This window comes from Agelaius tricolor, unplaced genomic scaffold, assembly GCF_023055355.1.
Source record: "Agelaius tricolor isolate 1412-34295 unplaced genomic scaffold, bAgeTri1.0.p SCAF_4, whole genome shotgun sequence".
NCBI classification, from domain to species: Eukaryota; Metazoa; Chordata; class Aves; order Passeriformes; family Icteridae; genus Agelaius; species Agelaius tricolor.
Genome location: NW_027269264.1, coordinates 55950633 through 55966605, shown reverse-complemented (window position 1 = coordinate 55966605; position 15973 = coordinate 55950633). Strand labels below are relative to the sequence as shown.

At 44.0% G+C, this 15973-nt stretch overlaps 1 protein-coding gene across 2 annotated transcripts in view; it reads left to right on the top strand.

Moving 5' to 3' along the window:
- Positions 1-15973, top strand: part of ST8SIA5 (ST8 alpha-N-acetyl-neuraminide alpha-2,8-sialyltransferase 5) — a 48130-nt gene that overhangs the window by 5179 nt on the left and 26978 nt on the right. The window contains exon 2 of one of the 2 annotated variants that reach the window (XM_071425815.1): positions 10725-10832. The exons of the other annotated variant lie outside the window; for it this stretch is intronic. Coding sequence (XP_071281916.1) covers positions 10725-10832 — 108 coding nt within the window. The remainder of the gene's footprint in view (positions 1-10724; positions 10833-15973) is intronic. 2 annotated transcript variants of the gene reach the window in all.

The window sequence follows — 15973 nt, the reverse complement described above, 5'->3', positions numbered from 1 at the left end:
GACTAAAGGAATAAACCCAGAGAAAATGAACCTGAACTGCACATTTCATCTGAACCCTAAATTCATGTCATTCTTACAGCAGGGACAGCAGGAACAGCAGTGGGAACATGGAGGCTACATGTGGCCCAAGTTGTATTTAGTCCTAAACTGGGTTTCTTGTCCTAACTACATTCAGCTCAGGTCAGCTGAGAGCTCCTGCCCCATTCCTGGCACATGCTCCTCTGGCCAGCTCATAACAACCTGTGAAAGTGTTAGCCATAACCTAAGACCATCTATTCCTGTGTTAAAACTCTCCTTCCATTGAAATATCTTCCCCTAAAGGCGTAATCTGAAGGTCACCTAGTGAGTCATCTCTCTCTGGTCACACAGCTCTGTGCTTCCAGCTCTAACCAGAGGGAATTACTACTCCACAGAAATTACATGTATCCTGTGAGTCATCTGGATGAATCCCTGACAAGGTGCTGGGAGGTCTTGGGTTTGGGAAGCTTTTTTCAGAGAAGACTGCTGGAAACTTCAGAACAAAGCAAAGACTTCAAACAATATAGAACACGAAAAAAATATGTGTTTACAGGATATGGACATCACCTTAAAGTGGCCAGATCTAGCTGAGCACAGCAGGAGAAGCTGAGACTCTAGCCATGCTGTTCCTGCTACAGAGCATTCCCAAGGCCATTTCATGGGGTGCAGGCATCCCTGTTGGTAATGGGGTGGAGGGGGCAGAACCAAAAGGGAGCTGATAGATTAATTCAGCTGTCTCCAAATTCATGGGCTCACAGAATCACTGAATGGTTTGGGTTGGAAGGGACCTTAAAGCCCATCCAGTGCCACCCACCTTCCACTATTCCAGGCTGCTCCAAGCCCTGTCCAACCTGGCCTTGGACGTTGCCAGGGATGGGGCAGCCACAATTTCTCTGGGAAACCTGTGCCACCACTCTCACAGGGAACTATTTCTCCTAACATCTCCCCTAAATTTACCCTTTGTCAATTTGAGGCCATTGTCCCTTGTCCTGTCACTCCAGGCCCTTGTAACAGTCTCACTCCATCTTTCTTGTCTCCCTTCATGTGCTGAGAGGCCACCCCAAAGCTTCTCTTTTCCAAGCTGAACAATCCAAATCCTCTCAGCCTTTTCTCTCAGCAGAGCTGCTCCATCCCTCTGATCATCCTGGTGGCTTCCTCTGGACTGGCTCCAACACGTTGATGTTCCTCCATCCGGAGGCTGGGTGCAGTCACCCCATCCCACTTCCCATTCCCTTTCCCACTGCTGCTGTTGGTAGCTTTAGGCAATTCTCCTGAATCCAAAAATTTTTCCTTCTTCTACTTGAAGGTTTGGGGATTTTTAACCATGATTTTAATTTGCTTTTAAAAGAGAGCATCAAGTGGCTGAAATTTTAGAGTGTGAGGAAATGTTATTTCCTCTCCTGTGCTCCCTGGCAGTGCTCCCCATGGCCCTGATGCAGAAAACCAGCAGGGTTTATATCCCTGCTCCCTCTATGCTGTATTTCTAGCATTGTTTTGTTTCACCTCTGCTGTTGAGATGGCAAAACCAGCTGCTGGTCTGACCTGTGAATTGCCAGCTCTTCTCCACTCTTGAGATGACAGTAAATTAAGGTAATGAACATCCCTTATTTCAGTGTTTCACATGTGCAAATTCCATTATCCCAGGCGTGTCACTCCCTGGTGTGTCACACCATGGTCCTTCCTGACTCATATCATGAGGGATGTGTCCTACAGGGTGGCCTTTGGACACTTGTCCCTTTTATTGTGGCTGTGGCCACCCAGCAGCTCCTAGGCCAGTGTCCACAAGCCCACCCTGTGGCTGGTTTGAATCGTGCTGGGCTGTAGGAGCTCTCCAGAAACTTTTTGCCCTGGAGCAGTGAATTATAGGTGTCCTGCCAAAAAGTGGCCATTGTGCCTCCTGATTAATACAGAGATAATTAGATCCTGATTCTAATTCATGTAGCACCCAGCAGCAGCTTCCTTCAGTCTAACTTTGTTGTGTGAAGATCTAGGCCTCCTTCTGTCCAAGCAAACAATTCTTCTTGTGTATTTGGCTGAATATCTGGGTTAAATCCTCATTTTACACAGACCTGTTGCCTTGGTATGACAATATAATGGTTGAGTTTTGCCAATGCCCAGCGTTCAAGAGCTTTTCACCCAACATGATTTAACTGCTGTGACACCTCTTTTAGAGAAGAAATGCCATCAACTTGTTTTATGATGTTTTGAAAAGAATTACCTGCTTGGCCTCTTTGTGTGTGGGCAGGCACAAAGTTCAGTCTTGCCTCCATTTGTGAAAAGCCCAACCCTGAACGCTGTGTTCCCATTTTGGGTTGTGCCCCACCCATGTTCCCCACAGCCCCACCTGGGGTGGATCACACCCTCGACCACTGACCTCTGTTGCCTGTGTTGATGACCTGGTACCTTGGTCTTTTATTTTTGACCCAGTTGGAGTTTCCTGATCATTCTTACACTTGCTGGATTTGGTTCAGGCATAATCACTGTGCAAAGCTTTGTATTTTCTTACTTCCACTGTGCTTCATTCTTACCCTTGATTGCTTTTTCATTTCATTTCTCAATTTTTAATTCAAGTGTATTCATTGCTCAGCAGTCCATGTCTCCCTCAGGCAAATTGTGGACTTAACTTCTCATTTCTTTGAGGCATGCTTGCCCTCTGTTGCTTGCATCCATTTTGCTTTTCCATCAGCCCTGCAGATAGTTGATGTCCTTTCACATCCTTTTATTTGGATGGGTTTACGCTTTAGATCTCAGGGTGAATGCCTTAAAAGCAGCCTCTCTCACTGGTTTGGCATTTTCTAGTAGAACAAATACAGCCAAAGCTGGGCTTTTGACAGTCCTAACTGAACATCTTAGGCTGTAAATATTTTGGAAGTGTTGCCTAAGTGGCAGGAGAAGACTGTGCCATCCACTTCTGTGATGGAGAGAGAGAGAATATTTGCTACTCCTGTGCCTGGCACTGGGTACACACTCACTGACTGTGAATGCATTTTGCTCATTGTCTTCAGCATGAGCCCTCAGGGCACTGTGGGGACACTTGACCTGATGCTGAATATATTGCTGCTGGAAGCTTGAGATGCAGTGCAATTGTTTTAGTCAGATCTCTTGTGGTGTGGTGAGATTTGGAACCCACACTGCATCAGGCATCTACCATCTCAAATGTCAGAATTTGCTGGTATCTTAAAACATTTGGGATTTCCTGTGAGTGTCCATGCCCAGGGCTTGGATGTTTTCATTCTTCTTTTATTTTCTTGAAAACTACCTCCCTCACTATAATTTCATTCTGTTGTTGGTTTTGTGCTGCCCCTCAGTATTACAAATCATGATATTTAAATTATGAATAATTATAATTGTGAATAATTATTGCCAATAAGATTGATAAAGATTATCTATTACTCCTTAGATGTTTATCTTCCAGCCACAGATGAGAAAAGGTAAGATTGTAAAGGTTTGGAAGGTATCATTTGATGTTCTTGATGTCCTGGTCAACATTAGATCCAGTTTAAGCCAACTATTTGAATGTGTTTTATCCTTCCTGGGAAGTGATTTTAGACCAAGTTTTTTCAGATACTGCTTGTGAGTATCTGATGCAAGATTTAACCCAAATGTGAAATGTGCTACATGAAACAAAATCTTTTTTCTTTGTAATAATGGTTATAATCCAGAAGCTTCCCACCTATGTTTCCAATTTTGCTTTTTGCACTAGTCAAAATATCCTCCTCCACCATTTTAATACTATTATTTCCCTCTAACAGAAAGAGCCAAACTTGTCCCTGGTATAATTCTGTGAGGCCAAGAGTGTGGTGAAACCAGACATGCTCCTTTCCCACATTGTCCATCCATATTTTGTTTTTCATGGGGCCCATGTTATTTAATTTCTTCCTTTTGCTCTGAAGATACCATTCCTGCTCTTCCACTTATTTTCATACAATTTTCAAAACCTTTTAATAATCTTATCCCTGTGAGATGGTAAGTGATGAGCTCAGTAATTACCCACTGTCAGTCTATCTACAAAGCTGTAGGTCACTGAGACAAAGGTTGATCTCTATTAAAGCAGTGAGCAGAAGAATGTAAGTGCTTGTATCAGGACTAAAACTCACATTTTGTTAATTTCTCTGGAGAAATAAGTATTTCTCCAAACTTGGCTAGTCAGATTCAACGCTTCTTCCACTTAAAAATCTGAATTTTTTAATGGACTCTTATAAGAAGGAGAGCATATTGCTCAGTCCTTGAGATGGCCCCAGGAATGTTTTATTTATTTGTGCCTTGCCTGGCAGGGTTATGGACCTGGATTCTGGACTGAAAGAGGCCAGCACACACATAGTATTTTCCTGGCATTACAGGTATTACCTGGCACAGCACAGGTGAATTGGACCTGAACTGCTGCAGGCAAATCTCTTTCTTTCTTTCTTTCTTTCTTTCTTTCTTTCTTTCTTTCTTTCTTTCTTTCTTTCTTTCTTTCTTTCTTTCTTTCTTTCTTTCTTTCTTTCTTTCTTTCTTTCTTTCTTTCTTTCTTTCTTTCTTTCTTTCTTTCTTTCTTTCTTTCTTTCTTTCTTTCTTTCTTTCTTTCTTTCTTTCTTTCTTTCTTTCTTTCTTTCTCTCTCTCTCTCCTTCTCTCTCTTTCTCTCTCTTTCTTTCTTTCCTCTGTGCTGCATCTTTTAACTTGTTGTGCCTTGCGTATTTATTTCAAAATTGATTGGGGTGTTTAAAGTTATATTTAACTATTCAAGTAAGCATTTGCCTTGTTCTTGTCACCTGGCTTTGTTGTCTTTGGGGACTAAGTCTGGCCCTTTTGTCAAGAAAGGGGTTTTGAGCACAGGCTGGTCTGACTGGGCACTGCTGGGCTGGGTTTGATCCCAGTGTCTCACTGTTCACTATGGTAACTTTAGTCCTTTACTCCTTTTGGGCCCCTCTGATGTCTTTTCAAGTGCAGTGTAAATAATCTTGCTTTTTCTGGCTTGTGCAGAAATGAAAAGGGATCCTTGGTTTTGCTCCAAACTTCTTCTTACTGCTGTCTCTGCAGGCTGCTGTGCTTCTCTTCACCTGTGCAGCAGTCTGTCACGCTGGAGACTCCTGATATTCCCCTCACCCAAGCTCTTCTAACTCCCTGATCCATTTTAGTGAGTGCTTCCAATCACTCTCATCTTCAGGTCACTCATGCATACCACGGCTTTAGTTTTATTTTCCATACAGCCCGTGGACACAGTGAGTCATAGTTTCCTTATTTTGCGGAAAGAAGGAACTGGATCTCTGGCAAGATTAACCATCTGACTTTCCAACACCTCTGTGACACCCCTGCTAATAGGCTAAGGGCACCACTTTCCATTTTCAAAGAGAGCAGTGATCATTTAACACTAAAGTCTTCAGTTCCTCCCCGTCAAGGGTACAAGAATTACAAAACAGGGAAACTGAGGTACAGTGAAAGTGATTTTCCAGTGACTTTAGGAAGCCTTTTCATGGCCTAGGCTGTTGGTAATCAGGACAGGGACTGGATATAGCTTTTATATCTGAGAAGTGTATATGGCTTCTAGCAGAAACAGGATTATAAAATTATTAATGATATATATGGAATTAATGAATGTACTATTTGCTAATAACTTCAACAGGAGCCGGAGTCACAAAACCTGGATTTCCTGTCACCTCCTAGTTGCCTCTTTGTAAGGGAGAGGGCATATGAAGAAAGCATGTGAGAACTGCTGGAAGGCAAGAGCAGGAGAAGTGAAGACAAATAATAGAGGGAGCTCAGAAAGACAAATAATTTGCCTTGTTCTTGGGGACATCCATATCTTCCTTCCCTTCCTCTGCTTCTCCTTCCTTGCCCATCTGTGTAGGCCAGCAAAGCTGAGTCAGGTTTTGGCTTAGCTTCACCATTATAAAATAACATTCATTTCTGCCTGGTTTTTGCTTGGGCTTGGATTTAGCCTGCCTGTGGTAGATGCCAAATGAGGATAGTTGTAGCTGTCACCTTTTAGAGATGAGTGGAAGTCGCCTGCTGCCTGGGATTAAATGGGATGAACTGGTGGTATTTGGGGAATAATTGTGGTTGGAGTGGCAGGTGATGGCCCCACTGCCAGGCAGTCCCTGTCACCCAGAGGTGCTGATGACTGTGTCATTTAGCCACCAGCCCCAAGCTGCTCTTGTGCCTGGGAAGCACATGGATCTCTCCTGAGCAGGTTCTGCTGCACACACGGTCACGGCCCACTCTCTGGGTAGAGCCCAGACATGACCCTCAGCTGTGCTTGGAGACTTTTGGATCTCCTTCTTTCAGCAGCTCTCTTTTATACACCTTGCTTTCTGGTCTGAAGTAGGTTTTCACCTTTCCTTTCCTTTTCAGAAGGACAATAGGCACCGCTAAGGAGGGATCTCAGTGTGACAGCAGCACGGGTGCAAAGCTTCCCTCTGCAATTCATCCACTTGCTCATTCTTGCCTTGTAGTTCAAAATCCTCATAATTATCTGACATCCTCTGCTATTAAAACCTCTGCTTGTGTAGGAGTTGTTTTTTGTTTGGATTGCAGCAACAGGCTTTCAGTCTTTGCTTCCTGCTGCTTCCTGACAGCCGGTTTTGACAAGCCCTTCAGAGTCACTGCTGCTTTGTTAATTTGCTGGCTTTTTACCCCCTCCTCCTATTATTACTTTACACCGATGTTTATTTGACCACACACTGATTCAACACTTACAGTTACCAATTAGGATCAAAATATTGCTCTGACATTTACCTGAAACTCAAGGCCTCTGTTGCTAAGGCATCCAACTTCACGGAGTTTCTGCAACGCAAGGCAGAGCATTGCTCATACTTTTATTTGTTAGGGATAAGTCTTGTGATTAATGGTATCCATAACTGACGTACATCTTCCTTGATGGACAATTTGCTTACATTCATGGGCAAAATGAAGCATCTCTGCACTGACAGGGTTTCTGGTTATTACACCTTTTATGAATTCTTTCCTTGCCATCATCAGCATCACACGTTGGGGACACATCCCAATTTTAGAAGTTGTTATATTAGGGCAAATTGAGCAAATGGCAAAGTTCCACTTGACAATCATTGGCAATGATTCCAGGCTTCAAATTAGCTTTTCTTTCTTTATTTTTTTTCTTTCTAAATTTGTTTATTTTTTTCTTTGTTCCTTTTCTCCCTTTTTCTGTTTTTTTTTTGTTTCAACTGTCTGACATGAGCTATGTAAATTACATAGTAGACCTCGATGTCTCAGTCATTTCATCAGCTTTCCTCGCCTTCTTTTAATCTTTCCTTACCCTCCCTTTTGCTCTGATGCTTTTTCTCTTCCTTTTCTGTGCTTCTGTCCTCTGTGTGCTTTTATATTGCGATTCTGATTCACAGAAACCTTAATTTGTTTACCTGTTTAAATGCAGTTACTGCTGAGAGTGAACATGGTAGAATTTTACTGAAATAGAATGCCAAAGAAATACACTGATGAAATGGTTCAAGTCTCTTTTCTGTTTTCTCAGGCTGTTTGCACATTCGGCCAGACAATTTTTTACGGATGCTTACAACTCAAACCTGAGAGGATTAGAAAATTTTGTATTTCAAAAATTATATTCTCCCAACTCAAGGCTGATTGAAATCAATGGTAAAGCTCTCAGTAATCCTGTCAGAAACAGAATTAATGCAGTGTTTTTAAATGTCTCATCCTTGGTTCCTACTCAGTCCTAATACTACAAACCATTATTTATGGAAGTAGTTCTTACTGTGAGAAAGAGATTTATTGTACCACCTCTGCAAAAAATGCAGAGAAGCAGCTTGGTCTTAGTCTTGAAGACTCACAGTGAGACACACAGCCCTATAAGCTGTGCAAAATTTCTTTGGTGGGGTGTTTTGTGTATTTATAAGTCTGTATTCTGTTAATCCCTGGAGTACCTGTTGGAAGAAGAGCTCTGTGTGGTCTGGCTGGCTCAGGGCTGGACACTTAACTTTAACCTGACCCTAAGCTCAGCTCAAAGCTCTGTACTTTGTCCTTAGCCACAGAGAAGTGTCATCCCTAGAACCCTCACTGGATATTTTTGTACCTCCATTAGATCCCCACCCTGCCACTTCAAAGCTAACTATACCAAGCTGGTCATCATAAGACATAACTGCCATTCCTCAGGGTTAGTCTTCCAATCTCCCCTTGGATCTTACCCAAAATGTGAATGTCCTTTACACTTGGTGCCTCTGCTGCAGTGCACGCCCTTCCCCGATACCAGCTTGATGAAAGGAGGGCATTAAAAAGTGATTTTACAATTTGTTTTGCGTGATGGACAGATTCACCCCGCTCCACCTTGGAACATTTACTTAGATTTCCTTTCAGCTGCTACATACAGAAAGGATGGGGAAAGGACTTTACTGCATGTTTCAATTCTTCATTTAATCATTTTATTGGCTGTGCTGTAGGAGAGTTCACCTCTGGAGAAGACACCAACACCAGCCATTTATCTGGATTAATGCTCTCTATTTCAGATTGCAAGCAAATATCGAAGTCCCAAATAGAGAATTTAAATCCAATTAAAAGGCACAATTCCAGCTTGGTTTTCCCACATTTCTACCCTCTCTCCCAATGATAGCTTAAACAATTAAAAGATATTTTTAAGGCCATATACATAATTGTGTTTTACAAAGATCTATTTTTAAAGAAACCATGTTTCTACACCAGTTACAGAGTGGTAAAAAATGTGCTAGACTGTGGTATCTGGGAGAGAACCACAAGCATTTATTTCAACAAGCCTCAAAGTGAAGGTGTCCAAGTAATTTTCTTATGCTTTCTTCACATCAATATTCCACTCATAAACTGTACCTTGGGCAGGTCGGCTGACTAAAAACTGCCAGAGCAACACACGACTTATGGGGCAGCCTGACAATCCAGAGCACTGCACTACCCAATGGCCATTATAGCATAATGTATTCACACTTTGGTATGAATCATGGAATCACAGGGTGGTTTGGGCAGGAAGGAAACTTTAGCCACATCCAGTGCCATCCCCTGCCATGGGCAGGGACACCTTCCACTGTCCCAGGCTGCTCCAAGCCCCATCCAGCCTGGCCTTGGACACTGCCAGGGATCCAGGGGCAGCCACAGCTGCTCTGGGCACCCTGGGCCAGGGCCTGCCCACCCTCCCAGCCAGCAATTCCTAATTCCCAAGAGCCCAAAATCTGTGCCTGCCCTCTGGCAGTGGGAGCCATTGCCTGGCTGCTGTCCCTGCAGGCCTTGTCCCCAGTCCCTGGGCAGCTCTGCTGGAGCCCCTGGAGGCCCTGGCAGGGGCTCTGAGGTGTCCCTGGAGCCTTCTCTTGTGCAGCTGAGCAGCCCCAGCTGTGCCAGGCTGGCTCCAGAGCAGAGGGGCTCCAGCCCTGGCAGCAGCTCCGTGGCCTCCTCTGCACTGGCTGCAGCAGCTCCAGCTCCTTGTGCTGCTGGAGCCAGGGCTGGGGCAGCTCTGCAGGTGGGCTCTCACCTGAGCCCAGGGGCACAGGGGCAGGATCCCCCCTGCCCTGCTGCCCACGCTGGGGCTCAGCCCAGGGCAGGGGGTTCAGGCTGGGGCAGGTCCAGCTCTCACCCACAGCACTCCCAGGGCTGCTCCCTCTGCTCAGCCCCAGCCTGGGTTGATCCCAGGGGCTGCCCTGGCCCAGGTGCAGCTCCAGCACTTGGCCATGTTAAACCTCATGAGATTCCACTGGGCATATTTTAACACCCCATGTTGTTCCTTCTTAATTCCCTGTGCTGATAATTGCTCCAATTAGACTAGAGGATGGATGTGGCCAGAGAGATTCACCAGCCCTTGTCATAAGCCTGGTGATCAGCAAAGCTATCGTGGTCCTGGATGCCCTTTCTTTTGGACAAAGCCTACTGGCAGATTGCTTCCTGGCTGTCCCCACACAGCCCAACTGGGAAGTTAACTTTCAGTATTGGCAGCACCAAATGTTCACAACTCAGCTTGCCAGGCTTCTGAAATAATGAAATAGGGTTAAAAAGGAGAAGTTTAAAAATAACAATCTGCAAGATCCTTTTTCGTTGGCTTCTGAGATAAGAGAAGGCTTTTGACTTGTGTTGTCAAATATTTCCCCAGCATTTTTAAATTTCTACCCTGCTATTGGTGTAGTTTCCAGAAGACTGCAGGCATCATGGGGGTTGGAACAAATCTGTGAAAGTTTGGAAAACAGGGACTTGTGATGATTGTGTTTATGCATTGGCTTTAAAAAAATGCCATCTTACCAAACAGGCAAAATAAGCACTGTATTATGACTTTAGAGACATCATCAAATGACACATCCTTTGCTAGCAGAGCCAGCAAAACAGAGGAAGAACCCAGTGCCCAACACATTTAGCAACTACTGTAGATGCAAAACTGAAGTTTGGAGCTTTTACTTCTTTGGCCCTGTGGTTTCCCCTATCTCCAACTTTTTGCCCTTGTCTTTTGGAGAAAGAAAATTCTACCTCCTCACAGATGTGTGTTTATGAGCACAGATAACTACTGGCCTTCAAATTTGTATGGGGAGCCTGGTATTGTTTTCATCCAAGGACTTGCAGAGTCTGTGGGAAGTAAAAATTATTTGTTTACCCTAGTAAGGTGATATCTTGTTGTGCTTGGTATCTTTTAATTGTTTTTGATGAATATGTCATAGTCACATGTGTATGTTAAGAAATAGGACAGGAGAACTCATGCTGATAGACTTGACCTAATGAATGATATCAAATATCAACTGCCTCATTTTCTTGCTAGAGGGCTGCAGTTTAGCTGGCAGAATGGAGAGGAATTGGCAAATTGGACCGGCACCTTTAATTTCACGGATGACGGAGCAGTGAAGAGTGGCAGTGACACAGGCACCAGGTACCAACACCCGAGGGAATGGCTGTGGAGATCTCTCTCTCTCTCTCTCTCTCTCCTTGTGTGAACCACAAATGTGAGCACAGGCTGTATGAAAAATGAGATCTGCAGTGTGCTTTGGCTGCTTGGCACTGCTCCCCACAGTGCAGAAGATGTCAGGGATCACCAAGCACTGTGCCATTTTCCCCCTTGCAAGCCCTGGGGACATTTTGGAATATGCCATAAGCATCCATGAAGTCTGCAGGAGGGTGGCTTCTATGTCCTGGCCTCTCCTGTTTCCCTACCAATGCTGTGTGTGAAGGTGTGGCAGTATGGGAGAATGGGACTTTGGCAGAGAATGTCCCAACATGAGAGCATTGGTGCATACAGAGCACACTGGGGAATGTGGTCTTTAGAATAAAACATGTATTCCATGAAAACATAGTTTAACTTAAATTCTTTTCAGGGCCTAGGGGAAAAGTGTTCTGTCAAGATAAGGCTGGAGTATTGCCTTTGTTTACAGTATTTGGCAACATGAGAAGCACTGATGTGCTGCTGCACTCTTTGTACTTCCTGGTTTGACATGGGCTCAGGTGTCTGCAGGGTCATGAGCAGAGTCAGAAAACTGGCAGCAGTTGTGCCTAAAGAACTCCACAGCTATCCCAGGCCATCTGCACAAATCCAGGCACAAGCATAGGGTGGATATTTGGGCTCTCTTCCTGGAACACCAATTACAGGAGTAATTAAAAATCCTGAGTCATGTGTAGCATCAAGTTCAATAAGCAGCAGGGAAGTCTTAGAAAGAGCTGTAAAATGAAGAAAAAACTAAAAACAATTAAAAGAACCTTACACTTAGTACTTGTGTATAAACAAAACACTGGGTAAATTGCCCATTTTATTTTAAATATCATCATTTTGTAACCATACACCACTGCAGCTGTGGAGCTGATAGCACTTCAAAGGCAAGCAGAAGTTGCAGAGTCTAACCTGCCAGAAATCATCCTGTCACTGAATCACAGCAATGCTGCAGTTCCTGTTCAGGCTCTTGCTGTAATGTGATCCTGTACGAGTGCTTCCTGCTGCTCTGCTGGTTGGCTTTGTAAAGGATCTTTATAAGAGCAACCAGCCTCCACTGCAGTTTTTCTCCTAGAGCAGGGGGGAAAAGGATTCATGTGTATATGTGTTGGTGTGTGTATCTATCTTCCTCTCTTGTTGCCTTTTCAGTATCTGCATATATAGTCTGTATTTACAAAGCCTTCAGTTTCGGCACTTGGCGTATAAAAGAACTCAGTGTGACACAAAGACACACATCATCTTGAAGTCATGAGAAAATAAACAAATATAGATTTCCTCCTCTAGACACCTTTGACAGAGGCAATTGAACCATCATTGATTGCATGACTGGGAACCAAAAGCTTTGAATACAAAACACAGAGTCGTGAGGGGCTGAGCCACAGTGCTGCTCTCAGTCTCTTCAGCCTCTTCAAAGACAAAGAGGTTCAAGGTGCAAGTGGTTTTTACACAAACAAACCACACAAGCTAGATATAAATGGGAAAAGTTATAATATCAATGAAGAAAAAAAGTGTGTTTCAGAGCCTGTGTTATGTGATATGTCAGTGACTGTATCTCCACTGCCCAGGCTCCCCAGGGAATGGGCACAGCCCCGAGGCTGCCAGAGCTCCAGGAGCCTTTGGACAGCACTGCCAGGGATGCTCAGGGTGGGATTGCTGGGGGTCTGTGCAGGGCAGGAGCTGGACTGGGTAATCTTATGGGTCTCTTTCATCTCAAGACATTCTGTCGTTCTGTGTTACTGACAGTGGAGCTGAAAGCTTTTCAGTCAGGGATAAGTCTACCTGCAACATATTTCACACCTAAGTGTGTTAGAGATATTATTTATCTTTTTGTATGGAACCTGGGAATACAAGAAAATAAAAAAAAGTACTGTGTAAGTGTGGAGATGAGACTGTGTGGTGACTACTGCAGAGCTGTGTCAAAATTGTTTACTATTTACATTTGATCACCTTTCTGACTGTGTTGTCACCAGACATCTCCTGAGAGTCTTAATCTGACACTCAACTTTATGCTGTTGTCATAAAATGAAAACAAGTCTTCCTTTAATGAATAATTCTTTCCACTGAATGGAAAACTTGCAGACTACAGTTCACAGAACTGATTTTATTTGTATATATTTACAGGACTCTGGAGAGATGTCTGAAGTGCACAAAAATAATTGTATGTCAGCATAAGCACACAGAATACCTTTCACTGCATAGCTCTGCAGTTTGCTGTGCCACCACCTTCTTGTAGAAGGTTTTGTGTTTCAAGATATTAATTGAAATAGATGTGAATATGATTTCCATTAACTTGTACCATTTATATACATAGAGACATATGTTTATTCATGCATGTGTGGTATCAACTTGAACATATTCTAGAACTACTCTTTATCTTTTAATTACATAACTTAATACAGGGTGTAGAGATGCTGACAACTCATCCTGTAGGAGTGAAGGTTTAGATGAAAATGAAGGACTTCCAAAGCAAAGACATGCAGAAAGAATGAGTGCATTAGAATTGCAAGTCAGCCAAACTTAATGAGAATGGTGGCCTTAGAAAAACCAGTGAGCAGTGAAGATTAAACACTACATGAAAATGATTAAGAAAGAGATGAATATTATTGTGTTATGTGATTTCAGTAAACATTGAGGCACTCCTTAGATACAATCATACAATAGTTTGGAAGGGACATTAAAGCTCATCCAGTGCCACCCCCTGCCATGGGCAGGGACACCTTCCATTATTCCAGGTTGCTCCAAGCCCCATCCAGCCTGGCCTTGGACACTGCCAGGGATCCAGGGGCAGCCCCAGCTGCTCTGGGCACCCTGGGCCAGGGCCTGCCCACCCTCCCAGCCAGCAATTCCTCATTCCCAAGAGCCCAAAATCTGTGCCTGCCCTCTGGCCCTGGGAGCCATTGCCTGGCTGCTGTCCCTGCAGGCCTTGTCCCCAGTCCCTGGGCAGCTCTGCTGGAGCCCCTGGAGGCCCTGGCAGGGGCTCTGAGGTGTCCCTGGAGCCTTCTCTTGTGCAGCTGAGCAGCCCCAGCTGTGCCAGGCTGGCTCCAGAGCAGAGGGGCTCCAGCCTCTGATGGCTGAGGTCCGAAATCAAATATATTTCTCAAGTTGAGCCCTGCTCTGGCAGCTCTGCTATGCTGGGTAACTCAGCTAACCCAGGTTTTCATCTCAGTGCTTAAAGACAGTTCTTCAGACTGTGTAGAAGCAGTTAATGGAAATAAAATCTTGTGTCATGTATGTGGTGCAACCAAGAGTGTGGATCCCCTTTGTGTCACCTAACACTGCTCTGGGCAGGCACTTGACAGATCCCAATTTGCTGGGCCTTTTTGAGCACCAGAGGCTTCATTTCAATTCAGATTATGTTGCTGAAGGCCTTCTAGGTGGCAAGGAAATAGTGATTATTAACAAGAAGTAAAAGTGTGTTGTATTGTACTAAAAGTGAAGCACAGGAGCTCCCCAAAATCCAGAGGGATTTGAACCAAAGGAGGACTACCCACACACATGTAAGAACAACCAGTTGTTGAACACTGGCTTATTTTTGATTCTTGTGCATCACCCATTACTCATATTTCTATCTTTTGCATTTTATTTTGTGCTAAGCATCGTTAAACCTTACAGTATCCCTGTGGAGAATCAGATAAAGGGTTTTATCTGGTGCTGGTTATGACAAGTGATAGACACAACCTCTTCCCAGAGCTCTGATTCTTCTGCTCTCCTTTTGATATTGTTTTCCAACTTACTGGAATTGTGAGTCTTCATGCTTAAGTAATTTTTCACTGGCAAGAAGCTGCTTTAATGACAGGATGACTTATCTGCCATATGAGTTGGTTTATGGTGTTCCCTTCAGTCTACTGGAGCTGCAGATAAGATTCAATGTAGAGCTTTTGTGATGAAACCACAGAAGCCTTTGGTGGGTGAGAGGAGATCTTACTTTAAGTCCTGTCAATCTGTACACTGAATTCTCTAGCATGACAAATCTGAAGCTTTGTCTTGTCCCCACTGGCTACGGAATAAAAAGTAGAATCAATTTGATTTGTCAAATACATGTTTCACAAGAATGAATGTAAGGACTTAGGATTTTGCTTAACTCACATTGCTCATACAAGGATCCTAAAATCTAAAAACCACAAGAAAAAAAAAAAAAAAGGCAGTTGCTTGCAATAAGCTAAAATGTGGGGTTTAAGATGTCATTGATGCATAAGGGTTGTCATGAATGTTGCTATATCTTCTAGGTGGGTGGTCATATGGATAACAACATCATGGGAAAGGGCTTGATTAAAACAGCCAAGCACCAGTTTATTAAGAATCTGAGAGCTTTGGAAAGAATTTGGGAAAATAGAGCTTCCTGCAGCACACTCCACTGCTGCTTGTCAGGAGACAGCATTGGTTTGATACAGGCAAAAGACAAGAAGCACCAACATGTCCCTGAAACTCAAATCCAATGCAATCTCCAGTGAATCATGCACACACACTGCACAGTGGGAGCACCTCTAAACGAGGATGGGTGTCAGCCTGGTTCAGAGAGGACCTGGGAAGCACAGGGGGTGGTGGTGTTGATGGACTGCAAGGTGGGCTTATCTCCAGGGAGAAGCAGGAGGCAGCCTGGACTTTGCCGTGCCATTTAGGGCTGTTTCTGCTGGAGCTCCTGCTGCTACACCCACGACTGCTGCAGTGGAGCTGTGTTTTGCAACTTACTCTGGTGCTGTGCTAGGCTGAAACCGTGGAGAGAAAGGCTTGTGTCCCAAATCAGTGGACAGATGGGAAGGGAACAACATGCCTTTGGCTGGAGTGGGTGTTTGGTCAATTCACATTGCTAATGAGGTAATGAGCAGCAGAGCCAAGCAATTCCAAGTGGAGACTTGGAGATGAGATGGGAGATCATAATAAGAATGGCAGTGAGCAGCCAGTGACAGTTTGCCAGGAGCTTCCATGGTTGTGATGAAAAATACATCCTCAGGGCATCACAACCATCATCTTGACTGCTCAGATGTGTAGGATATCTGTGGAGTCATGGTCAGAAAAAGAATTCAGAAAAGGAGCACCTCTGATTAGAAAAAAACTGTGTAGTTTCTACTTTTCTGGGGATGTTCAGTGAG